Genomic DNA, 24792 nt, shown 5'->3' with positions numbered 1-24792 from the left:
GAATGTACACTTGTGTAGCAAGAAATATTCTTGAGAAATTACGTCATCGGCTTCGTTGTCTGTTCAAGGTGGGTAACAAGTACATATTACATTTATCAACTGTATTGAGGTTCAATTGTGTATGCAAGGATCAGCGTAACAAAACAGAACCACCGGATCCTAATCGAGGCTGGGAACTAATCAGCTATGAAGTTTTAAATAAACGAAAAAAGCAAGGCTGACTGAACAGTAAAGGAAATATTGGCATTCAAAATATATTTCTCTACTGTTTAATCAGCTTTGTTTTTTGTGTATCTATGTTATATTTGCAATTGGTAACATGACTGTACGGCTATTAGCTATGAAAGTAAGCTTTCGTCTGGATGAAAAAAAAAAAAAAACTCCATTAGAATTTAGTATTCCTGGTCAACATGTAGCTATGAAGAAAGCCCCGTCTCTTAAGTTCTCTCAATTGCTTCTTCCTTCTAGTTCAATGGTTATCATTTTTTCACTGTTGTTCGTCGTTTCTTTAATCTAGTTGGCGCAGTGATCACTCAGAATCCCTCATCTGTCATCGTTGAAGAAGGACAGAACGTGAGCCTGATCTGCCAAGCTACTGGTCAGCCGACACCAACGATCACGTGGCGAAAAGCGTTCAGTCAATTACCAAAAGAGAAGACTTCTGTTGCTGATGGAAAATTGACCATACGCAATATAACAAAAGCTGATGGCGGGGCTTACGCATGCGCGGCAAAGAATCTCCTTGGAGAGGACTCTGCTGCTGCACTAGTGACAGTGGTTGATGAACTCAAATTTACCTTAACCCCTCCAGTGAAAGATGTTGCATTCGTTTCCAATATTATATTATTGAACTGTGCAGCTCAGGGCTCAGTGGGTATCAGTTGGAAAAGAGCGGGCCAAAATCTTCCTCAGAATCATGTTCTTTATCCAAACGGAACTTTGCTTCTTCGAAGCGTTTCCACAAGTGATGCTGGGACTTATTTATGCGTAGCAAAAAATTCTAAGCGTTCTATCGAGGCAACATCCGTTCTTGAAGTGTCCAATACACCCATGTCCTGCAGCAGTATAAAATCGGGCCGCAGTGGAAGCTCTTCAGGTAATTATATGATTGACCCTGATGGCAAAGGAGGCGTGACTCCTTTCAGTGTGTACTGTGACATGAGTGACAAGGGCGGTGTCGGCGTGACGGTCATAAGTCACGATAGTGAGAGCAGAACCCATGTTAATTACATATCTCCTGAATGTCGTGCTCGAGGATGTTACAGTAAAGACGTGCGATACACTGGAGTCAGCACCGCTCAGCTAGCAGCACTCACTCGAGTCTCACAGAACTGTGAACAGTTTATCAAGTTTGAGTGCAATAATGACATCGAGTTTATTAATGATAGAAATGATAGTTATGCTTGGTGGGTGTCACGTGATGGAACACGGATGAACTACTGGGGCGGAGCTACAGGCCATGACCACATGTGCGCATGCGGAGTAACAAACTCTTGTTCGGATCTAAGAAGAAAGTGTAATTGTCATAACATTGGCACTGATACCGGCTGGAGAGAGGACAGCGGTCTGTTGACAGACAAGTCTACTCTGCCTGTGACACAGATCAGACTGGGAGACTTGGACCAATCACACGAAGAAGGATATCATACATTAGGAAAACTCAAGTGTTATGGCCTGGCTTAAGATTAACGGCTTGGCATCACAGCTAATGTCAGTATAGTCAAAAGAACTCATTTGATGCTATTTAGATCGTGTGTACCTAAGTTGACCTCAGTTATTAATTACTTCAGGGAGCGTCAAGGAAGCTCTCTCATCTGCAGAGGCTCCTTCACGAAAAATAAGAGGCCTCTGCGGAGGAGAGAGTCAAGGAAGAGTCGCAATCACAGAGGTGCAAGCTGAAACGTCATAGTTTGTAAAAATAGAGCTTAATGCTTTTTTAACTACAATAACATTAAAAAAGGCAGTTCATAAACTAGCTTGTTTCAATAGCATTTTTGTACAATAATCTTTAGAATTTACGGTAGATGAAATTAAATCAACCATAGTTGGAGATGCTTTCAGTTTCAGAGAAATATAGTCAAATATCTAGAAATAACTGGCTAAAGAAATTTTCTACAAATCCAAAAACGTTGGATTACGTTCTAGCAAAAAGGATTTGATTTTCCTAGAATTGCGAGAATCTTTACATTAAATTTTGCAGCTTTATATATGAGAATTGAAACATGTTCCGTACACACTTTAGCTTATTATATAAGTGCCATGGTAATTAAGTTTTATTGATTCATAAGTCTCCCTATCGTCACTTATTAACAAAATGATAATTCAACAAGTATTTTAATGAAGTCAGCTCACATACAATATTCTGGTTAACTGATTGTGTCAATTAGAGGTAACATAAAGTCAAGATTTTTGAAAGAAAGTGATTTGCCTTGAATGTTGTTTGTTGTAGGTCTTTTAGTAGTTGTTATTTAGATAAGATTATGTTTGTACTTTAGAAAAGCAAAAAAAAAATCTTTTAAAATAAATCAAACTAAACTGCTGAGTAGACTTCTGTTACAATACGTTAAAATTTCGATTTAGCAGCCGAGGCGCTTATGCAATGTTTCCAGCTCGATCAAGGGAGGGTGCTTAATGGAGGCAGGACAGACGCTTAGTTTACTTTTTATCTTGAAATCTTCGAAATGCCCAAACCGTGAGTTTTGTTAAATCTGCTCTAATGGATTTGTTAAATGAACTCTTAACTAAGAAAACAAATTTTTCTCAGCTCAAAACTGAAACTAAACTGGGCACACTGGGAACTAATATTGGACGATGGAAACATACCGTAAAGTTCGAAAGTAACACGCCCTTCAAATAATCCACTCCTTATTTATAACACCACCCCCCCCCCCCCCCCCCCGCCTCCCCAACCCAGAGCTTCGCGAGGCCCTGCGAGTCACGTATTACTAGTAATAAGCTAATGGGTTTATATCTTAAAGATACCACTTTTTCATTTATAAGCCCTTATTGCATTTTTGTATTTTACTTTTTCAAAGTACGTTCAGAAATATGTAATATTCAGTTACCGAGAATAGGACTTCTTTTTTGAAACGCAAATTTCCATCCGAAAATAGGCCCCTTCCCCGTATAAAGGAACAGTAGTTTTAGAATCACTTTAGAATAGAGTTTTATTACCTATCTACCATTATAGTTGTAAACGTTAGTTTGTGTAGAATTGATCCAGGAGATGAATAAAATCAAGACCTAATTTGAAACTTTGAGTTACAAGTAAAAATCCTCGCCACCTCAATTTATTCCAAAAGTTCTGCTCCCCCCCCCCCCCCCCCCCCCTTTCCGGTAGAGTCTGTAGATCGCATCAATTTTTCCCTCGAGGTTTTGGTAGGCATATTCACGTCACAATCGATGTTCTTGGACCAGTTTTACGCAACTTTGGTGAAAGACAATAAAGGAAATGCAAATATCACGTCATGTTTCTTTGCTTTCCAAAGCGTTGCCATGGTTTCCCGCCATGTCTTCAACTTACACAGGCGCATGTCAACAAAAGTTCTTCTGCTCGCTCGCTCGATTGTCTTCGTTAAATATATTTTCAGATTTTAGGTAAATGTGAATTTCTGCGATGCTGAATTGTCTCTAGGAATCGATTCTTCATGGGCTGCGGTTCATCTTCGCAGGGAGCAGTCGTAAGTTGCTTTAAAATATCTATAAGCTTATTCTCTGTTAATCCGGCGGCCATTGATGGTCAAAGCCGTTCTGAAATTGAACTGATAGATCGGCTTCGAAGAATTGAACCCTTCGTGTTATTTGTAACCTGCGATCAGGCGTTAGTCAATACAATTACTCCACGACGTGATAATTTTTTTCGCTGGCCAGCTTGTTCAAGAAAGAATTCTAAACTGTAAATCAGTACTTATTTCCAAACAAGACAATTTTTAGTGACAAGAAATTGGTTACCGAGAAACGTTGTCATTTTTACTTATTAACAAAGTTATTTGAAAACCAAAACTAATAAGTGTTGGTGTATAAAATGTTCATGTGGTCAGTTTTATTCCCGCCAAAACTAAGCTTGAGCGCGCTCACCAATGGCGCGATGTTTGCCGAGGAGTTGAAACATTCAGACTGAAACAGTGGAGTCGAAGTTTCCACATTTTTCGCTAAATTTTGATTTTGAAAAATTAATGTAGAGAATAAAACTCCAAACAAAAGAGTAAAAATGTGAGAAGGGGACTTGATAAAAGTGTTGAAGACCAAAAAAGTATTAATACAAGCAGGTCAACACATTTTGCACTACGTACATGGCAAGCATGGGTTCAACAAAGCGAATAATTTTACCGGATCGGAGTTTTGGCTGAGGGCCTGATTACATGAGCCGGGCTGGCCCGGTTAGCCGGGCTGGCTCGGTTTGCCGAGATGACTTTCAGCTCGGTATTACATGAGCCCGGTTAGCCGGGCTGGCCCGGTTTGCCGAGATGACTTTCAGCCCGGTTTCAGCATGAATGATCAGAGCACGAATGATCTTGATCACCTTTTTCCGGCAATTTGGTGGTTAATTTTTTGCACTTATGCAGCTAAATAGGTTACCTTACCTCTACATCCTATTTAGAAGGAGTAGCATTGATTTTTTAGTCGGATATTGTGCTCGGAAGAGAAATTTAATGCTGGCCCGCTTAGCCGGGCTGGCCCGGTGAACGCGATTACATGGAAAATTTTCAGCCCGGCTAGCCGAGATCCCGGCATCGCGATACCGGGATCTCGGCTAGCCGGGCTGGCCCGGTTGTCATGTAATCGCAAAGTTGATTTTTGTTGCGTTTAACAGACGTGCCGAGATCTCGGCAAACCGAGCCAGCCCGGCTAGCCGGGCCAGCCCGGCTCATGTAATCAGGCCCTGAATTTGGGTACGGTAAATACCTAATCGTACCTTTTTGGCCCGCTTCGGCGGCATAACCGGCTCCTTTGGTCTCGCCATGGGTATTTTGGCTCGACTGCGTCTCGCCAAAATACGAACCATGGCTTGACCAATCTCGCCTGATGTGCCGCCAAAGAGTACCAAAAAGGTACGATTAGGTATAAAGATCGCTCCCTGGTTAGGTCGCCCCCAACTAAAGTTAACTCAGATCGCTCCCAACCAAAAGTTAACATCGCTCCATAGAAAAAGTCTTTTTCTCCAAACTAAAGTGAATTTGCTCCATGTTCAGAAAAGTTAAAAGTTACAGTAATACTTAAGCTCATTACAGATTGATCAAGATGATAGATTTCTCAGTTTCGCTCGTAATTTTCGTTCGCTGATTTTCTGATTTAAAGTCTACTTACTACAGATTATTTAAGATTTATTGCGATGATAGAGTTCTCAGTGTAGTCTGTATGTTACAGTGTAAAACTAAAAGTCCGAAGTCAATGTTGATTTAAATACAAACCTCTGTTATTTTGTTGTTCGTTTTGCTGTTTGACTGAGTGAAGGAAAACTGCTTTTGGTTCGTGAAGTCGAGGGTTCGAGAACTTACGCATCAGTGCTGCATTGAGGACATTACCCTTCACATTCTTAATGGAGTGAAGTCCGTTTAAATTTGCTCAGTTTTCGATGGAGCGATCTGACTTTTGTTGGGTGCGATGTGACTGGGAGCGATCTAACCATGAAGCGATCTGACCGTAAATCAAAATTCAAAATTCTAGCATTTGGGAACATGGATCAATCTCATCCCCAGAGACCGCGCTCATTCTGGTCTGTGCCAGGGATCGGAACCTCTGGGCTAATCTTAAAGCCCGCCACAAAGGCTGTTGAAAATTTGTTTGTTTCACCACAATCTCCGGTACATGTGCACAATCAAACCAGAACAAGGATTTCCTGGTTCCAGTTTTGGATAAGCCCAGAGCCGTTGAGTTTCTCAATGGCTGGTCAAGGGGAAGGTAGGCTCTGGGGACAAGATTGAACGTGGATGTGCTGTGATTGTCAGCAACAAAGTGATTTGATGGGTATAGCCCTATTCGGCAGAATGACCAAATAGCTCTAATTTTCCACAGGTTTGCTTGTGGATAGCTTCACCCCAGTTTTCTTGTGTTTAGCTTTTATTTATAAGTTGGTTAAGGCAATAGTGTTGCCAAAACCAATAAATCAAGGCTAACCGCAAACAAACTAGTGCCATTCCAGCCAATAGCATCACCTGATGCCGAATGGCATCACCAGAATGCTGAAGGGCATCATTAGAGGTGGCTGGCAATAAAAATAATATGAAGTGCCAAATTGACTTTTTCACACCTATTTGTAATAAGAACATTAGCTAGAGAAGAAAAGATAATGTCTAATTTTGACAGAGAATTGGAATAATTTGTAGGTCACTATGAAATTCCTCCATTGAATTTTCTTCATTTGTTTGGTTAAGGTAACATCTCAACAAACAGTTGTAACACCTCAGTATGCAGGAACACAAACTGTAGGTGAGTGTTAATATTGAAATTTTTTGCCAGGCCTTTCTTTTAATGCATGTGCGAATGTAGTTTGTTACACTCTTGGTAGAGGAATGGTAACTTGGCGACACCTGAACCTCTGTTTTGGAGAAGTTTGTTTAATCTTGTTTACAACTTCTTTATCCATTAATTTTTCAGTGCAACAATATCCTTCAGCTTATCCACAACAAGCCAGATATCCCCAACAACGTGGACCGCCACCAGGTTACTACAACCAGCGCTACCCTGGTCAGCCTGTGGGATATGGACAACCTGGCGTCATTCAGCAACCTCAGACAGTAGTTGTTCAGGACAGAGACAGAGGCGGGGACCTTTTAGTCGGGATGGCAGCTGGTGCAGTTATGGCAAATGCCATGCACGGGCCTCATTACTATGGTTACGGTCATGGCGCACATATTCATGTGCATGATCATGATCACTTTCATGGTGGCGGAGATCACTTTCACGAGCACCATCATCATGGAGGCCCTGAATATCATGAACATTATGGTGATGGCGGAGGCGGTGGATTTGACGGGGGTGGTGGATTTGATGACGGTGGCGGATTTGATGGTGGAGGGGGGTTTGATGGCGGAGGAGACTTTGATGGCGGAGGAGGCTTTGATGAAAATCAGCGGATTTAAATATTAAGACCAACTTAAAACGCAGTTCTTAGTTATAATAGTCACAGACTACCCACCTTGGAACTTTGTACATATTGTATATTTTAATTACAAGTCATAAAATACATGTACGTTGCATATGTTTAAGCTACATCTTATCTAGGATTAGTACCATCTTCTTCAATTCATTTTTTTCCTGATTTAATTATTTAATTTATTATCCATTATTGATTTTATTTTAAATTTTAAATGCATATCTCCAATATTCAGTTTAGCATTTCAATCCACTTGAAATCATGAAATGTATAATATAATTATGTTCAATGGATAAATTTTAGAAATGTCCAGATACACTTGTACAAGTTCACAAGGCATGAAACACAAAAGTTCCTTGTGAATGTCTTTGGAAACTCAAATGCTCCTTGAAGGTGCAGTTACAATTAAAACATCCCGGTAGACCTTCAACAGGATTCCAACCCATGACCTCATCATAGTCTTGATTTCCAGCCATTTTGTGAGCCCATGTTTCTTTACAACAAGAAAGTAATAAAATAGATAGATATATGGGAACTTGCAGTGGCGCTTCCACAGAATGGCTCTTCCTCCGCTGTTCCTGATCCAATTGGAATTTAGCATTGTTGTTTTTTGTGGAGGGAGAAAACCTGGAGAGCCTGGAGAAAAACCCTTGGAGCAAGGATGAGAACAAACAACAAACTCAACCCACATAAGACACAGGGTTGGGAATCGAACTCAGGCCACATTGGTGGGAGGCAAGCGCTCTCACCACTGTGCCATCCTGCTTCCAAAACCGGCTGGAAATCAAGCCTGATGACCTCCTGATCCTGTTAAAGCCCTCAACTCTCACATGTATAGCACTTGTTAAAAAAAGTCATTATAAATGTAAATATAGGCAACCTAAAAATTGAGATCGAGTTTAATTCATACTTTATTGCTGACTGTTTTTTCAGACTGTAATCTTATTTGTTTCTCACTTAATGACTTTTAAAGCTGCGTTCAGGTGTTCTTTCTTTCTTTCTGTCTTCTTTTTTTATTTAATCAATTATTTATCATTATGATCATAATCAGTTGTAGCAGTAGTAGTAGCAGTAGCAGTAGAGCTACATCGCCAGGATGGCATTTTCTCAGTGTGGAATTCACAGAAGGAAAGCTCAGGCAAGACTGAGAAACATGTCTTTGGAGGTGTACATGCAGATTTTGTACACTTACAGTGGGACTAGTCATTATTTATTATTAATTATAAAAATAAACAGAGGGTAACGGGATTGCTGGTGCAAATGGAGGGAGCCTGAGTTCAAATTCTTCTGACCCTTCCCTTCTGCAAAGTACTTTTCGTGCTGACCCTTTCCTCTTCTAGCCACTCACTCCAATAAACCTTTTGAAACATGCATGCATAAATAAATCCCCCCTGCCCTGCTTTTTCCCTGCATAAAAATCATAGACCCTCCCCCCTGATTGCACCAGCCCTTCCCACCTTTTAAATAATGACCGCCCCCTTATGTATGTAAATAAAGGAGTGATTCTACAGAGCCTCTTGGTTATATTTTATCATAAAATTTGTGCACTCGCTGCATTAAGAAATATTTCACGAGCGTGCATTGGATATGAGATGGTACATGAAAGCCATGTAAGCCTCATCGACACAGATCATCTCATATCCAACAAGCAAGAGTGGGATATATAACTGGTTTTATTGAAAAATAACCCCGAAATATCGGTAAATCTTGCTCTCTTGTCTGTGTTTGTAAAAAAAAAAAAAACGGAAGACGATTTTTGTCACTATGCTTATCATTCGGTTGAAAGCCATTTGCAGCGGGAAGCCATTCTTTACAAATCTCCCTTAAAATACAAATAAACGGCACGCAATGCATTCAGAAGCAAAGACGTTTCACAAGAGAGTCTTAAATAATTTTCAGTAATGTGGTCAAAAAATTAACGTTAATAAAAGACAATTTTCAGTTCAATGAAGAGTTTGGTCAAAGAATGGGGGACAGTGGTGGGGGTGAGAAAAACACTAACAGCTCACGTTTTTTGAAAAAAAGAAGTACCGTAATGATTCGATTTAGCGCCCTCCTTCCAATAAGCGCCCCCTTCCGAATAAGCGCCCCCCTTCGAATGTGTTTTTGTCAATAAGCGCCCCTATTCCAATAAGCGCCCCCCACCCCCCCCCCCCCATTCTAATAAGCGCCCCATTCTTATTAGCGCCTCTATTGTTCCTATAGCGTTCCTATTGTGGATAACTGCCTCTACTGAAGTCATCGACGTCGAATAGATAAACTCATCAACATTCACCGTACCGTACATGTATATATTTACTGCTAAAATGCACAATTATTTTAAAAGTAACTAACCTTTCAACAATTTTTTACTGCATGTTACAGTTTGTGTTTTTGTTAGTTATTTTAATATTTATTAAAGTTTTGTTTTGAACTTTTGGTTGTTTCTCAAAAAAATTAAATAAGCGCCCTATCCCGAATAAGCGCCCTGTCTCGATTAAGTGCCCTCTCTTGAGATGCCAAAAGTAAATAAGCGCCCCGGGCGCTAAATCGAATCATTACGGTAATGTTAGATCATGTTGGTTATTGCGCAAATTAGTATTGCGGGGAACTGTTAAAATCCAAATTAATTAATGTTATACGTTAGTTATGGACTCACCAACATGCAAATGACACATTTTTCTTCATAAATTTGCTGCAGTTGGACAACGATAATAAGTAATTTTTATTTTCTTTGACTTCTCATTGTCGCTGTTCAACAATTGTATTGTGTAATATTGTAGCGATCGAGAGGAAACTTAAATGACATCATTTAGGAATGAATTCAAAGCCCTGGAGCTCGCCGTTTTTGGCCCCGGAGGCCTATATAAACCCCTTTGAGACCTGAATTTTTCAACCACGAAATTTTCTTTATACGTGTTTGCTTTCACCCATAGCATCTTGTTATTACTTATGCAGATTTATCGTTATATGGGATAGTAAGGCGTTTCTTTGAAGCTTAGTTATTGCGAGAGTTTCCGCATTTTAAGAGCGCTTTCTCGACCGTAAACAATTGTTGCTATCGGCGTTGCTAGGGTATGCGGTTACAAAATGTCTTTAAATCAAGGTGGAGTTAATACACAATTAATTTGAAACACGTTTTGTAATTGTTAACAGATTCTTTTAAGTTAATAATTAATAGAACACGAATAACCGATTACCAATCGTCTCACGTTCCAATCTTTCCACGACTTTTACTTTTCAAGACCTTTGAGACGTGCTTTGGTTTAAATAATAAAAAAAAGGAATTTTATTCATGGCAAAATCGCCTGAACCATTATTTTTGACAAGGTATTTTATAAAAATCTAAAAATCAGTTATGCGCATAAGCAATGGCAGTAACAAATTGTTTATTTTAATAGCCAATTAGAAAACTTGATTTATTTAATAAAGAAGTCATATTTAAGTACTACGAACTCCTGCTGGTCTACCTGTTTTCCGATCGAAGTGTCTAAAAAATCATTTCCAATTGACATCTTTACAACTAAACATGGGCTGCGTATCTTCAACAGGAGTGTTATGCAATAAGGTATGAAGGAAAATGGACCACTTTCTTTATTTTACCATACGGGTCAGAAAAATGTTCCCCTTCTAGCGAACAGCCAGTTTTGCGCGCCACTTCGAAGTAACATTTTTCAGACGCGCGCAGACAAAGCGCTCTTGAGACTGTCGAAAGCACATGCAAAGTAGAAATTACTTAAACTGAAACCGCGGCGTTTATAGCTAAGCAGCATTTTATATACGCATATAATGTTTAGTTAATGGCAACGTGTTTAGTTTTTGTTGTATGTTATTAAGATCAAATCCGTTTACGGAGCAGGTCGGTTTTAACCGTTGTCAACCACTATAAAAGGTGATTTGAAAAAAAAAAAAGAAAAAAACAGTGAATCAAATTTTACTTGAACCGGGTGCTCAGTAGTGGATTGGGTTGACTACATGAAAAGGTGCTCGAAAGAAAGCAAATTAAACGTTGCTGCGCCATGAACGAAGGGTAAGTGTTTTAAAATGATATAGTTAAGCTATGATTCAGCTTTTAAGTTTTTCGTCTCCAAGGTGAAGCGGAGAAGAATTAGCGGGATGCAGTTGGAAAAATCCCAAAAAACTCTATTTTATTTAGTAACTTACTGATTACGAACATCTGATTAAGGCTAGAAGTAAGGATAAGTCAAGAAGGAAAGAAAATCGTGTGAGTGAGCTAAAACAGTTTCTAATCAATTAACCATATTTAAAAAAATCGGCAAATTAAAAAGCTCTAACGTTTGTTTATATACTTCTTGACAATCAATAGAGCGTTGCCAGGATCGGTTCTCCAAAACAGGCAAGTCAAAGCGCACGTATTTTTGGGATTTCTCAGCCAGTTTGAACCGCATTTTAACAGGCTAAAGGCTAGTTTGCAACAAGCACAACTTATCACAAAGGGGCCACTGGTCGTGAAAATGAGTACATTTCGTTCAATCTACTGCCGCAGACTTCGACATAAACAATTCTAGCTTTTCTGAAAAGTCTTTATATAGCCCATTTGTTTTTTTCACAGCTGTATTTACAACACTTACTGCCGTGACATTTAATCTCGCATAAAAAGCTCAGTCAAACATCGAATTTAATAACAATATAAGCGGTAACATTAAATATTTTAATCACGGCTTTTTTTAAACAACATAGAATTCTATTCTGTACTCAAAAAGTCATGTGACTCGGTAAGTAATAGCTAACATCATTGCCTTTTCACATCACTTATAGCAGAGTTTTAATTAATTTTTCTGTTATTAAGGGCGATAATCACGTACACAAAGTAGGTTGCTACCGACTTTTGCGCAATAACTTAAAACAACATTTAGTTTCCATGGCAATCGTGGACGAAATTTCTCTTTTTTTCAAGCACTGACGCTTGCCTACAGCCAATATTGAGTTTGTTGTTGGTTCTCGTCCTTGCTCCGAGGGTTTTTTCTTGGTTCTTCGGTTTTCCTCCCTCCATAGAGCAGTTTTCAATTGAGTGTCGTAAAACCAAAAAGTAATTACTCTGGCCAATCAAAAAGGACACAGACAATCCAGTGAACCAATCAAAACTCGAAGCAATACATGTAGCTGGCACGAAGCGCGGGAAAACGAGCGCGAGCGAGTCACGATTGGTTTTGGTTTTACTCCTGATTGGCCGAGAAAGTGGTGCGAGATTTTTAAGCCAATCACTAAGCGTAGTAATGCAAAACCAAAGCAAACGCAATTTACTTTCGACATTCAAGTGAAAACCGCTCTAAAAACCAACACTTCCAAATTCCAATTCATTCTTCGATGCACGTACACATTCAAACGAGCTTCTGAGAGTTTTTCCGTGTTACGTTACTGCCTTTATGTGTCGATTATGTTTCACAATTACACAGAATGTTTTCCTGAAAGTGTTGTGGTCCAACGAAGCAAACACAGCTCTTTTTGGTCGTATAGTGTGATCGTCCGGGTAAAAGTAGTTTTGAGAAGAACTGCTGTTGTCATCGCTTGACAACAACTTTTCACTTGACTCTGAAGATGACTTTCGCTCAGGTTGTCGAAACGTCAGTCACCAACAACAGTTCTTCTCAGAACTACTCTCACCCGAACGATCACACTATACGACCTACGGATACTCCTAGAATATATTACAGCTCTTTTTTCTGCCACTAATTGTTGTTGTTGTAGGCTATTCCCGGCATTGGGATCGTGCAGGTTTCGGTGAATAAAGCTGAAGTCACAAGCACTACAGGTAATCTACTTATTACTGAACGGAGTATGAAAGTAAATATACGAAATGTCATATATTAAAGTGAATTTCGGGTGAAAGGTTTAGCATATGAAAGATCATCGCAGTTATGTGTGTACGCAACTTTAACTTAGTGCTCCACCAATTGACCGGACAAAATGATGGGAGAAGTGGGGGGTGGGGTGGCTACGATCGTCTAGCATCCCATTCAGGGTGTAGTAGGGATAAAAGCAGCCGCTTCATGCCTGACATTTTCTACTAATAAAATGCCTTATTTCTTTAGAAGGTGAGATAACTTCACAAAAAGTTCAGCGACAAAGCAGCAAGCCTGGTGGTACAAAAAGAAAGCAGCGATCACAACGGTCCAGAAAAAGGAAAACAAATTCAACTAGATCACGAAAGAAAGAAACAGAAGAGTCTGATGTGAAGGATGGAGATGACACTGACTGCGAACATGAAGAGGCAGCCAGTGACGAGGAAAGAGAAGAAGGAGAAGAGGAGGGGGAGGGGGTTGACCATGAAGAAGACCAGGAACAGGAGGGAGAGGAGCAAGAGGAAGGGGAAGAGGGAGATGACGAAGAAAATGAAGAAGAGGAGGAACAAGATGATGATGATGGGAATGATGACGCTGACGATGGGGAAGAGGAAGGGTAGGAGGGGGAAGGGGAGAGGAGGGGGAGATCGGGGAAGGGTAAGAGTTAGAGGACAAAAGAGGAGAGGAGAGGAGAGGAGAGAAGAGGCTGAGCATGAAAAGGAAAGGAGGAACATAGGAGACGTAAAGTAAGATTTAAGAGAAGTAAATGGAATGAGACAATTGACAAAGGATCGAGGAAACAGTGGTTTGAAGACGAGTAAACGACTATAAAAATGCGGTAAAGGACCAAATTGTAAGAGAAAAAGCTGGACGCGAACCAGGGAATGAGAGGGTGATGGCGCGAGTCGGATATCGAAGAAGGAAGTTCTCTAGTTCTTTCGCTTTCGTGTGTTCGTAATAACCTTGAACTTTGAACAGTCATCTCATTTAATAATAATGAATTTATATAGCGCATTTTTCATTCCATATGGGAAAGAAAAGGTCGAGAGGACACAAAATATGGGTGCTTTTGGTATACCATTTTTTTTTGTGCATGTTCTCATCACATTTTACCTTAGTTGCATTTATTTATCATTAGCCGATCAGGCACGTGCTACGTACACTATGTAATCACGTGCATGTGAACTCGTCCCAAAATAGGTATGCGCTCGCACCTTTATCATACTTTGTACAGCATGCACAGTTCATGTAAATAAACTTGTTTTATTATTAAACTCGATGAATTCAGTTTTGAACATGTCACCGAACGAATCAAATGACGCCACTTTGGCGCGAAATTTTTCGGGACTGTTGTCTGCAGAGGCAACAAACTTTCGGGGTCTTCTCATGGTAGGGGGGTCAGGGGGTATCCTCCCCCAGGAAATTTTGAAAAAAAAGTGGTTATCTGAGACAGCATTTCGTGCGTTTTGAAGACAGTTTGTTAGGAAACAAGGCAATACAAAAGGCAACAAGGAACTACACTGGCTACCTCTTGAGTCACGGATTATATTTAAACTTCTGCCCAGCCTACTTGTCGCCCCTCCTACAACAATATCGCCCGCAACGAAGTTTCAAGCTTACGCTCATCTTCTAAACTACTTTTTACTGTCCCTACTGTGAACTCTGTGACATACTGTGAAAGTGCCTTTTCTAGTTCTTTCTCTGCTAATAGTGGACCTCCAACCCAAAGGAACATTTTGAATGTGAATAGTCGAAGTACAGAAATATCTTTTCCCTTGATTTATTTTTGATATTTTCCAAGGCTCGTGGGGTGGGAGGAGGGGTGTGGACACACACGTCGCACCCCCCCCCCTTCCTACGGCATACGGGCCTGTTCTGCCAAACCGGAAACGAGAGGCTCTGATTGCTTTGTGTGCGGTTTGATAGCACTCTTTGGTGGCATGTGAAACGGTTTCAAAAAACTGTCGCTGTACTGATAAATTTCAAGCCTGCGTGCAGGGTGGTCTCACGGGAGCTAGCTATGCAGGTTTTAGTCGCGTCCACAAGAGAAACCCCGGGAACGAGTAGAGTCTTGAAATGAGCCTGTTGATCCTCGCGCCAGCGGTAGACACGTGAACCAAAATGGCGGCCAAAGAAGTTGAATTAGGTTTTGCTGAAAATATCGGCGATGATGCAGTCCGTAGACTGCAAATGACGAGCGCCTTCTTTCCGAGTAAAATCGGTGGAAAACCAGCGTGGTTAAACTTACAAGATCTGCCTGATACAAGCTGCATGCTCTGCAAGATCTGCCAAAAACCAATGGTGTTTCTGTTGCAAGTGTATGCGCCGTTGTCAGACGATCAAAGTTTTCATCGCACGATTTTTGTATTTTGCTGCAAGGATGGCAAATGCCACTCCGAAAATCGTAGCGATTGCTTTCTCGTCCTAAGAAATCAGTTAACGCGCGATAATAAGTTCTACAGCTATCATCCGCCGCCTGATTTGGACGAGATCAACGAGCTTTCGATGGAATCCGTGGCACAGGAGTTTAAACCTAAAGCTTGGGTGAGCTTGTGCGATGTGTGCGGTTGCAAAGGAGACAAGAAGTGTTCAAAATGCCACGTGGCTCAGTATTGTTGTCGTGAACATCAAACAGTGGATTGGAAGTCTGGACATAAAAACGTATGTACGAAATTAGCGTGTGCTGAAGGCGGTCAAGATCAACCGTTGGAAGGTGATAAATTAGAGATTACTTTTTAGAAGTATCAAGGTTATCCTGACCTTACAGTCGTTTACATTTATCTCAAAATTAATCACAAGAAAATAAGCTAGTTAGGTCCAGTCAACTCACAAGGGGCATTCATTTGCGATCCGAACCCCCCCCCCCCCCAACTGATTGCTAAGAGTCCTAGTCTTTTGTTGTAACCCTTTGAAATTACTTCCCTCTCCACTATAATCATTATTTTTTTGTTGGATGTTGTGAAAAAAATATTCCATTGATTCTATCAGATGTGAGTCGTAAAGGGGGGGGGGGGGGGGACTTCCCTTGTTCCCTGGGACTTCGCACTTCTCCAAACAAAGGAACTTTGCTTGTAACACTTTGCTTTGTAGAGGCACAAAGGGAGAAAGGCAAAATCCACTGAACAACCAGCTCCATGACTGTCCACTTTTAGCTAGACTGAAAAGAGTTAGTATCACAGGCAGACAATCCTCTGTTTTTGAGGCTGTGTGATGTGTCACGGTATGTGCTATTTGATCTCATACCTTCACTAAAACAATTGACCTCGGCTTGAGTCAACTGATGTGAGAAATGCTCCATAAAATACTGAATTTTGCATCTTTCGGTTTCAAACTTTGATCTACTGTAAGCCAGATAAATAAAGTTTACTGGTACTTAACGTTTATCGTTTGGTGATCTTTTATGATTTTAAGGGGTTTTGAGGCCGTTAATTCCCCGTCTGATGTTACGTTTACCACCAAACAGGTTGAAGATTTTTTAAACAAAAATTTAATGTTACATGTAAATATCGTTGTTTTTATTCCTCAGGTCATTCTTCATGCAAGAACAATAGCAAAGTTCTGTTTCCAGAATACGAGCTAGTGATTGAGACAGAGCCAGATGAGAGTGCTGTGCATGACAAGAGTGAAAAGGAAAGATTAGATGAATACAAACAGTTTGTGAAATCAAATGAGCTTCTCAGTGATGCAGATAGTGACAGAGAACTTGAATCTCTAGCTACTCTGGGAAAAGAAGCTTTACTAGCTGACAAACAGTTTAGAAAATTCAAGAAGAGAGTTGCAAGAGAACCAAAACAGGTTTGTGAAACAGTCGATGTGAGGAGAACACAACATTAATTATTAATTTTTCCCCACTTCCAGTAATCAAGTAGCCAACAGAACTCCAGATGGCAGTTGCCCTCTGGTTTTTTCCCCTAATACACCATGAAGTTCCGTGTATAAGCCGCACCCGTAGATAAGCCGCACCCCCGATTTGGAAGCTCAAATTTCAAAAAAAAAAAATAGCAGGGTTTTCATTAAGAATTGTAATAGGAGGAGAATAGTGTAAAGTAACCGGAGGATGATTTTTAAAGGTTCCGCATCTTAATAAAAAATAGGTACAGGCCTTTGAAATTTAGCCGGAGAATTCTACGTAGTAGCCTGAGAATTCTCCGATCCCCGATGCCTAATGAACACCCTGAAATAGAGACAAAAAAGTTTGAAGTTCAAGTGAAGTTCTATTGGTAAACAAACAAGGGCAAACAAGCACAGTTTCAAAACACTGACACGGCAGTTGTTGTAAAGTTTAATATGAATTAAGTCTTACGAAAGCGAAATTTCACTTGTCATACCTCTTTTTTAGTTTGAATTAAAAAAAGCGAAAAAAAAAAGCGAAGCGGTCGGGCATTTTTTGTCTGGTGATTACTTGTGGTTATCTTGGTATTCTCGCACGCGGCAGAAAGAGATGCCTCGAAGTGATCGGCAGGCATCGCTGCAAACAGCTTTGCAGAGGAATGAAAAGGCAGTGAATGGCAACAAAGTTTTCAGGTTGTTATATGTTTTTTCAGTGATGTTTTGAAAAGTTTTTTTATGAATACTAATTAGGCCTTTGGGAACTCCAACCAGAGATGTTTCCGTAGATAAGCCGCACCCCTGATTTTTCGCCAAAATTTGGAGGAAAAAGGTGCGGCTTATACACGGAACTTTACGGTAGCTGATTTTTTTCCTTCCTTTTGTTTGTATATTTAATTATTATCTCTTAAGTTTATATTGGGCAGTCAAAATGGATTAAATATTCGTTTTGATAATAATAAAAAAAATGTCAAAAGATAAAAAACATTCCCACACCTGTAGAGAGTTTTAAAATACCCAAAAAGATAATAAAAATAATTTTGAGAACTGTGTTTTCCTATGAGTTACTTGACTTTTAAAATTCCTTATTCCTATTCTTTAATGGGCCAGTAACCAAAATAATTATTATTAATAATTTTATGCAACATTAATTTGTTTTACATTTTGGCAGGTTTTACGCTATCACCAAAATGGAGAGCCTCTGTGGGTTTCTGATGAAGGCAAACCTAATGATGGAGATATTCCACAATGTGAATGTGGGTCTGACAGGGTGTTCGAATTTCAGGTAATGAAAAAAAAAGTACAAAATTTAATACAAACTCAAAATTGATAATGTGCTGCAATATTACAATCTTTTTAAACCTGAGTTTGGTTTGTTGAGATAGTTTGATCAGAAACCATTGTGAGCTGCATTGTGGCACTGATATGTAAGGCCAAATGAATGGTGAATTGAGATAATTTACCCTTCCTCAGTCTATGCTTCTAACAACATTTTTTACAACATTAACATCATGGCTGTGTTTTGCTCAGCCTGTACAAACTGTATTTTACAAAATTGTCAGCAATGAATAAAAATGTTTGCCAAAACAATAAGTGCAAACCATCTAATTATTAATAAGCGACTTTTGTTAGCAATAACTTAATTTATTTTTTCTAAAATTTATCATTAATTTTTTTACTCCATGAAGCAGTCGGATAATAATTATATAACTTTTCTCTGGTTTAGGTTATGCCACAGCTGCTTAATCACTTACAAGTGGACAGCCTTGAGGACAGTATCGACTGGGGAACATTAGTTGTATACACTTGTTCACAGAATTGTGGTGACGGTACTTCATATCTTACAGAGTTTCTTTATAAACAAAACTTTGCTGACACAGGAATACCAACTACTGCCCTGGCAACTTAAGGATTTTAAATTGAATTGACTGTACTTTTTATTTTGTTGTATGTTTTGTACTACACAGTATTTAATTTGTCTTATATTTGTCATAACTATGCAAACGTGTAATAGAGTGCTAAAGATAATTTTTCTCACTGATTTTCACTCAGGAGGATATTATGTACATGGCAAGTTCTTGAACTTTTTTGGCAAAAACCAGCCCAAGTGAATTACATTCAAGCAGTAGCCAGAGCTCTACTGAAAGATGCTTGCAATAGAATAAAAAGAAAACAATTGAAAATAATTTTTATGGCTGCTGTTTCATTGTCAGCTTTGACTGAAGGCACAATGGTCCATGGATCGAGGCACAGTGTGTCTAACAGATGTGCAATTACCGTAATGATTCGATTTAGCGCCCGGGGCGCTTATTTACTTTTGGCACCTCGAGGGAGGGCGCTTATTCGAGACAGGGCGCTTATTCGGGACAGGGCGCTTATTTAACTTCTTGAGAAACAACCAAATGTATCTAACAATAACAGAAACTGTAACAGTTAGAAATTGTTCAAAGATCAGTTACTTTTAAAATAATTGTTCATTTTAGCAGTAAATATATACATGAACTGTACGGCGAACGGTCAGGAGTTTATCTAGTTGACGTCAATGACTTCAGTATGGGCAGTTATCCACAATAGGGGCACTTATTAGAATAGGGGTGCTTATAAGAATGGGGGCGCTAATTAGAATGGGGGCGCTTATTGGATTAGGGGCGCTTATTTACAAAAACACATTCGAAGGGGGCGTTTATTCGAAAGGGGGCGCTTATTTGAAGGAGGGCGCTAAATCGAATCATTACGGTACTTAAACAAGTACTAAATGGGTACCATATCTGTTATTTGGCTTGCATAATATTAATTATTTTAAAGTACTTGCAATAAAATTATTATTACATGTTTTATTTTATAAGTAGACAAGTGTACCTCTCACTTTTAAATACCGGTATGTTGAAAAAACAAATTTTAAAATATTATTATTTTAATCAACAGTGAATTAAAAATAATTTGGCCACTTCTGTAACTTCAGTAATATTAACATCAGGTGGCAGGAAAAAGCAATTCTTTCCCTGAAAATAACAATGAAGAAGTCTTATTGGCTACATTTAGCTTTCTGAATAATTAAAATGTGTTGATTGACGGAATGTGTACAGCCAGGCTGTAGGGTGCAGGAACCTGGGTTTAATGCTGGCTAACATGTGGTAGTGTAACAGCTCTCGTAAGCTTGTAATTCTACTGGTTCTCAAGTGTAGCAGTTGCAACTGCTTTGGGGGCTAAAGGAATGTTGTTCCTGTTGTTTGTTCTATTGTTGACTGCGCATGCTACGCAATCCATTGCTGTAACATGTACAGTATCTACAGAGGTTACACTGCTAAGCGAGATACAGAAACTGAGTGCTATAACAGTCATATGCAAATAATTAATTTTTGTAAATGTTTGTAAGTTGTTACATACTTACTGGGTCTAGTCTGTACAACTCTTTCAAAATATTCAGGTGGGAGAAATCCTTGTTCATTTCCAGGACAAAGAATCACATTGTTGGATGATCTGTAAAACTTGAAGCCATCTGTTGTGAAAAGAAAAAGCCAAATAGTTGAAGGACTTAATTCATTTTATAGATTCTACGATTACCTGCATTTTTATAATTCATTACACGTACAGTCACTTTCTTTTGACCAACCAAAAAGTTCACAAACACAAAGCCATATTTTTATTCATTAATAAGAGTTTACCCCTTTAATATGGCCACGCACTGCACAAGAGATCTGACAAGTTAAATACAGTTATTGGAGAAAAATTACGCTCTTGTGAATTCATAATATAAAATTAATTTTTAACTGACTTACCACCTAGTGCCTTTCTGAGATTAATAAACACCAGAATTTCACAGCTGGATCTCATGCCTGAATGGAAAACAAAATTAAAGAAATAACATAAACGTTTGCTACAAACAGTTGAGAGATTATCGTTTTTATTGGAAATTATCTTCAGTTGTTTTTGCGACACAGTAATTTAATGTGGGAAAAAATGGTGGCCTAGAGTAGTCAGTGCATCGAACTCATGCCTGACTGGGATAACTGCATTGTGTTCATGCATTAGCACAGGTTTGACTATGAATAGCTTTTTTTTCAGTCTAGTGAGATTGAAGCAAAATGAAATTAAATAATTTTAAAAGTAAAATAATGATGAGAGGTAGCCAAACAGCCTCCCAAGTGGGGCCGGGTGAAAAAAGAAAATAATCTGCAAGCAAAGCGTGGCCTGGGGGGAAAGGAGTGCCTGCGCAGGAAAGGCCATGCATGGCTTGCTTCGCTTTAATCTCTACAAAACAGACAAATGGGATCAGCTCAGCTCTCAGTGCCTCTCTTCACCCAGGACTATAAAAAATAATTATTTAATGTGTACCATTGAAATGATGGGGGCAACCAGACAAAATTCTGGTACTGTAATGATTCGATTTAGCGCCCGGGGCGCTTATTTACTTTTGGCACCTCAAGGGAGGGCGCTTATTCGAGACAGGGCGCTTATTCGGGACAGGGCGCTTATTTAATTTTTTAAGAAACAACCAAATGTTCAAAACAAAACTTAAATAAATATTAAAAAAACTAACAATAACAGAAACGTTAACAGTAACAAAATTGTGGAAAGTTCAGTTACTTTTAAAAGAATTGTTCATTTTAGCAGTAAATATATACATGTACGGTACGGTGAATGTTCATGAGTTTACTATTCGACGTCGATGACTTCAGTTGAGGCAGTTATCCACAATTGGGGCGCTTATTAGATTAGGGGCCCTTATAAGAATAAGGGTGCTTATTAGAATGGGGGGCGCTAATTGGAATAGGGGCGCTTATTGACAAATTAAAACACTTTCGAAGGGGGGCGCTTATTCGGAAGGGGGCGCTTATTTGAAGGAGGGCGCTAAATCGAATCATTACGGTAAACCTGTAATGAACCAGCATCCCAACTAGTCTAGGGGAGTTCTTAGAAACAGTAACTTTATATATTCAATTTGCTGGTTGCTCTATGTTACAGAAACTTGAGCACTGGCTCTGATGAGCATGGCATGATCTCTGATCCCTTGATTTGTAATGGAGGTCTCTGTTCATTTAGTGCGTTATTTTTACCAGACAAAACTAACCACTGATGACGCCTTCTTCTCCTGGTTCTCCAGGTGCAAAATGGATGTGGTTTCTGCTCATTCTTGACAAGCCCTGGTGACATGAGCAAAGGCATTGTACACTTAAAAAAAAAAAGCAAGATCTCAGTATCAATTATTTTAAGTTGCATACTTTTTGCTATTCAACTGAGTTAGCTTAATCAATATTTAATTATTTTGTTACAAGTACCCACCTGGGTTTTTATTGGTTGCCAACAGTCACGATAAGTGCCGTGCACGACAGTGGGTGCTTCAGAATGGTCTCTAATGGGTTCCAGATCAAGATCGTCTACCTAGTAAATGATTATGAGTAAGAATGTTTTAGTGATAATCATAAGCTATAAGACAGTATTGAATTTTTCAGGTCAAATCTAAAATGGGGTATCTGGATTATCCCCAGCATTAAATTTGCCAGTACCTACTAGTTAATTTTAAATACACCTGGGAGGAGAGAGGTACAGTGGTACAGTGAGATGCTTGCTCAAGAATACAATCAATGCAATGATCCCTCAACAGGGATCAAACTTAGACAACTTTAGAGTCTCACAAAATGGGCGAGCAGGGATGTCGCTAAGGGCCGGCTGCCGGCTAATTTAACCGGCTGAAACAGAACTTATATCCGGCTGAAATTTCACCTGAAAACAAAGACTTAGGTAAAGGTTTAGAGCTGCCAAGGCCAGAAAAGCCAGCTGGGCTTGTTGATGAGCCGGCTTAGTGTTTTCTTAGCTACATCCCTGGGCGAGGGGTGCAAGGCAAGGCAGCGCGGCATGCGAGGTGAGGCATGCAAGGCATGAATCCTTACTCCAAATGAAAAGGCTAACCACAAGCTAGCTAATTAAGCTTACTGTAGGCTACCTAGCGTGCTATTCACGCTAACCAAAGTGCCATTTAGGCTAACCAAAGTGCTAGGCTAACCGGAATGGATCACACAACTCGCTGCCTGGCACTTTGTGACTGTGACGACCCCCACTTTATCCAGGTCCAGCCTCCTCCTCAGGCGCCTCGATTTTCTTTCTGCAACAAAGCGAGAACAAAGCGAGCGCGAAGCACGAGTGACTGGTGACGAGCGCGAAGCGCGAGGGACCATCCCTTCCACCCTTGCGCGCCCATGTCCCCAAACAAGAGAGAGGCGTCTGGGTACGAGGCAGATCCAGGTCCACCATGCCACCCAAACAACATTTCACATGTGCATGACTTAGTCATGTCCAGTACCATTCACAAGTATACCAACCTCTATCGTGTGACCTTGATTGGCTCTGATTTGCAGTCTGTCTGTTGCTGGATCATTTCTCAGAGCAAACCTTTTCTTATCATTATCAGCTACGACTCTTTTGATGTCATCCTCTGAATATCTTTGAAATTGTCGTAGTTTTAAAAGATCCTCCACAAAGATAAAACCTACGATGAGAACAAGCTTGTACGCCTGTCAACTTATATTACCTACGTATATATCATGGTAAAATATTTTGGATTTTTGTTTTGCCGCAAATAACACACTATATAACTGATCCTGCAGCTAGTGAAACAGGAAATAAATAAATAAATTTATTTGTTCTTTCCATAACAGTACTACGTTGTGACATCTGCAGTCCCTCTTTAGCTGCACCATGTCGTAGAATATAAGAAAGAGCTTTGGACAGTTGAATATTGTGATTCCTCTAGAAAAAAATTATTACAACTAGTAAATTAGCTCCAGGTGCATCACTCTTACCCCACCCATGCACCCATGCATGTCCCCCCACACCTACAACCCAGTCATCATTTGCACCACCATCACTTGGGTGTCAAAGTGATGATGGGTCCTAATGTAGGACGGGGGGGGGGGGGGCAGGGGGGGGGAAGGGTGCAAAGATGAAGTTGGTCCCTTTCTTGCTGCAGTAAAAAGAAGGGGCAAGGGGAATTTTTACTTTTCGGCCTTTTTTTTCACCAAAGTGGGAGAGTGGGATCTACCAGCAACCTTTCTACTAGCTGTGTAGCTTTGATCAGCAGTGAACTTCCATCGGTCAGTGTCTGACAAGTCCCCGGGTGTCAAGTGCATGACAAATACTACATTTTATAGATCAAGTCAGACTTAATTGAATTTTTCTCCCCACAATGGGCAAATGTGGCTAATGAAGTGTCTAGATGTCCGGCAACCGGACAGGGGTAATAAAATCTAGAAAAAGTGTAAATTAGGAAATTTGTAAGCTTACCTTCGGGTTTCGCGCGCTAGCGCCATCTTGCTGACTTCTTCTATCGCCCATTTCAATTAGAAGACTATTTAATTTAGAAAACTGAGCTTTATAACAACTAGCCAGCAATGATCGCTGCACTGCTTCCAATTAATGAAAAGATTCAGATAGTACTGATTCTATTGCACCATCAACACGCAACGATCACCGCCGCCATTATATTCGAAGATGAAAACTTGGTACCAGACTCCCAGCTCATTTTATTCGTCACGCAACACCGCGATGCGTTACACTGGCCATAGTTAATTTATAGATTATCATTGTCAAAAAAGGAAAGAAAAATGATAATAGTTCCAGCCAATCAGGAACAGGCAAAATAAATATTGACTTTGTTTACGCGCATTTCAATTTCCATGTTTTAGCTCTGTGCTCTGATGGACTGATGGGCTCGTTGCACGATCTGTTTTTGCTGTGATTGGCCACTTTTGGTTTGAAACTGGTTGAACAGTACTCGTTATAAAACGGCTGTAATCTTCTTAATCTTCTCCTACTAACTATTATGGGGTCTGCACTTCTTCTTCTTCCTCGTAACTGAAAATGGTATTTCTGGCAGCAATGTAGCATCGCGAAACGTTATCCCATCATGTACCAGAGGTCTGAGTGCGCGCCCAGGGGATTATGGGTACCTTCCTACGAATTAAATTTGGAGTCCAGGTCAGCACTTGCTCGCTAGCTACTTAGGTAGAGTTTCAGTAAACAAATTTAGTTCCCTTTCGGACCAAGTAAGCTTTCCGTAATAGGAAGTTGTGCGTAATATTGGTGTCA

At 39.9% G+C, this 24792-nt stretch overlaps 4 protein-coding genes across 7 annotated transcripts; 3 read left to right on the top strand and 1 right to left on the bottom strand.

Annotated features, from left to right (window-relative positions):
- The first annotated feature begins 3516 nt into the window (after positions 1-3516).
- Positions 3517-7539, top strand: LOC144635079 (uncharacterized). Its single transcript, XM_078494159.1, has 3 exons — positions 3517-3680; positions 6375-6429; positions 6598-7539. Exons 1-3 carry the CDS (start codon positions 3648-3650, stop codon positions 7080-7082), a joined length of 573 nt encoding a protein of 190 aa, XP_078350285.1. The 5' UTR covers positions 3517-3647; the 3' UTR covers positions 7083-7539.
- Positions 7540-10556: 3017 nt separating this feature from the next.
- On the top strand, positions 10557-14308 carry LOC144635087 (uncharacterized). 2 transcript variants are annotated; one of them, XM_078494168.1, is made up of 3 exons: positions 10557-10643; positions 12785-12848; positions 13132-14308. In XM_078494168.1, the coding sequence occupies exons 1-3, from the start codon at positions 10605-10607 to the stop codon at positions 13497-13499; spliced, it is 471 nt and encodes a 156-aa protein (XP_078350294.1). In that variant the 5' UTR covers positions 10557-10604; the 3' UTR covers positions 13500-14308. The 2 variants fall into 2 exon arrangements, with proteins under 2 accessions (XP_078350294.1, XP_078350293.1); XM_078494167.1 differs by having other exon boundaries at positions 13129-14306.
- A 692-nt stretch (positions 14309-15000) lies between these two features.
- On the top strand, positions 15001-18619 carry LOC144635010 (programmed cell death protein 2-like). Its single transcript, XM_078494071.1, has 4 exons — positions 15001-15592; positions 16406-16674; positions 17879-17992; positions 18434-18619. Exons 1-4 carry the CDS (start codon positions 15001-15003, stop codon positions 18614-18616), a joined length of 1158 nt encoding a protein of 385 aa, XP_078350197.1. The 3' UTR covers positions 18617-18619.
- A 797-nt stretch (positions 18620-19416) lies between these two features.
- On the bottom strand, positions 19417-24181 carry LOC144635071 (tRNA 2'-phosphotransferase 1-like). Of its 3 annotated transcripts, none has more exons than XM_078494143.1 (8): positions 23989-24181; positions 23370-23454; positions 23028-23194; positions 21991-22089; positions 21779-21878; positions 20487-20543; positions 20099-20206; positions 19417-19709 (listed from the first exon to the last, which is right to left on the bottom strand). In XM_078494143.1, the coding sequence occupies exons 1-8, from the start codon at positions 24037-24039 to the stop codon at positions 19681-19683; spliced, it is 696 nt and encodes a 231-aa protein (XP_078350269.1). In that variant the 5' UTR covers positions 24040-24181; the 3' UTR covers positions 19417-19680. The 3 variants fall into 3 exon arrangements, with proteins under 3 accessions (XP_078350269.1, XP_078350270.1, XP_078350271.1); XM_078494144.1 differs by having other exon boundaries at positions 21779-21851; XM_078494145.1 differs by lacking the exon at positions 21991-22089 and having other exon boundaries at positions 21779-21851.
- Positions 24182-24792: the final 611 nt, after the last annotated feature.

Source organism: Oculina patagonica, chromosome 13 (assembly GCF_052425735.1).
Source record: "Oculina patagonica isolate OP01 chromosome 13, crgOcupat, whole genome shotgun sequence".
Lineage (NCBI taxonomy): Eukaryota > Metazoa > Cnidaria > Anthozoa > Scleractinia > Oculinidae > Oculina > Oculina patagonica.
Note: the sequence above shows the minus strand (reverse complement) of the source record. Positions and strands in the feature narration are given on the sequence as shown.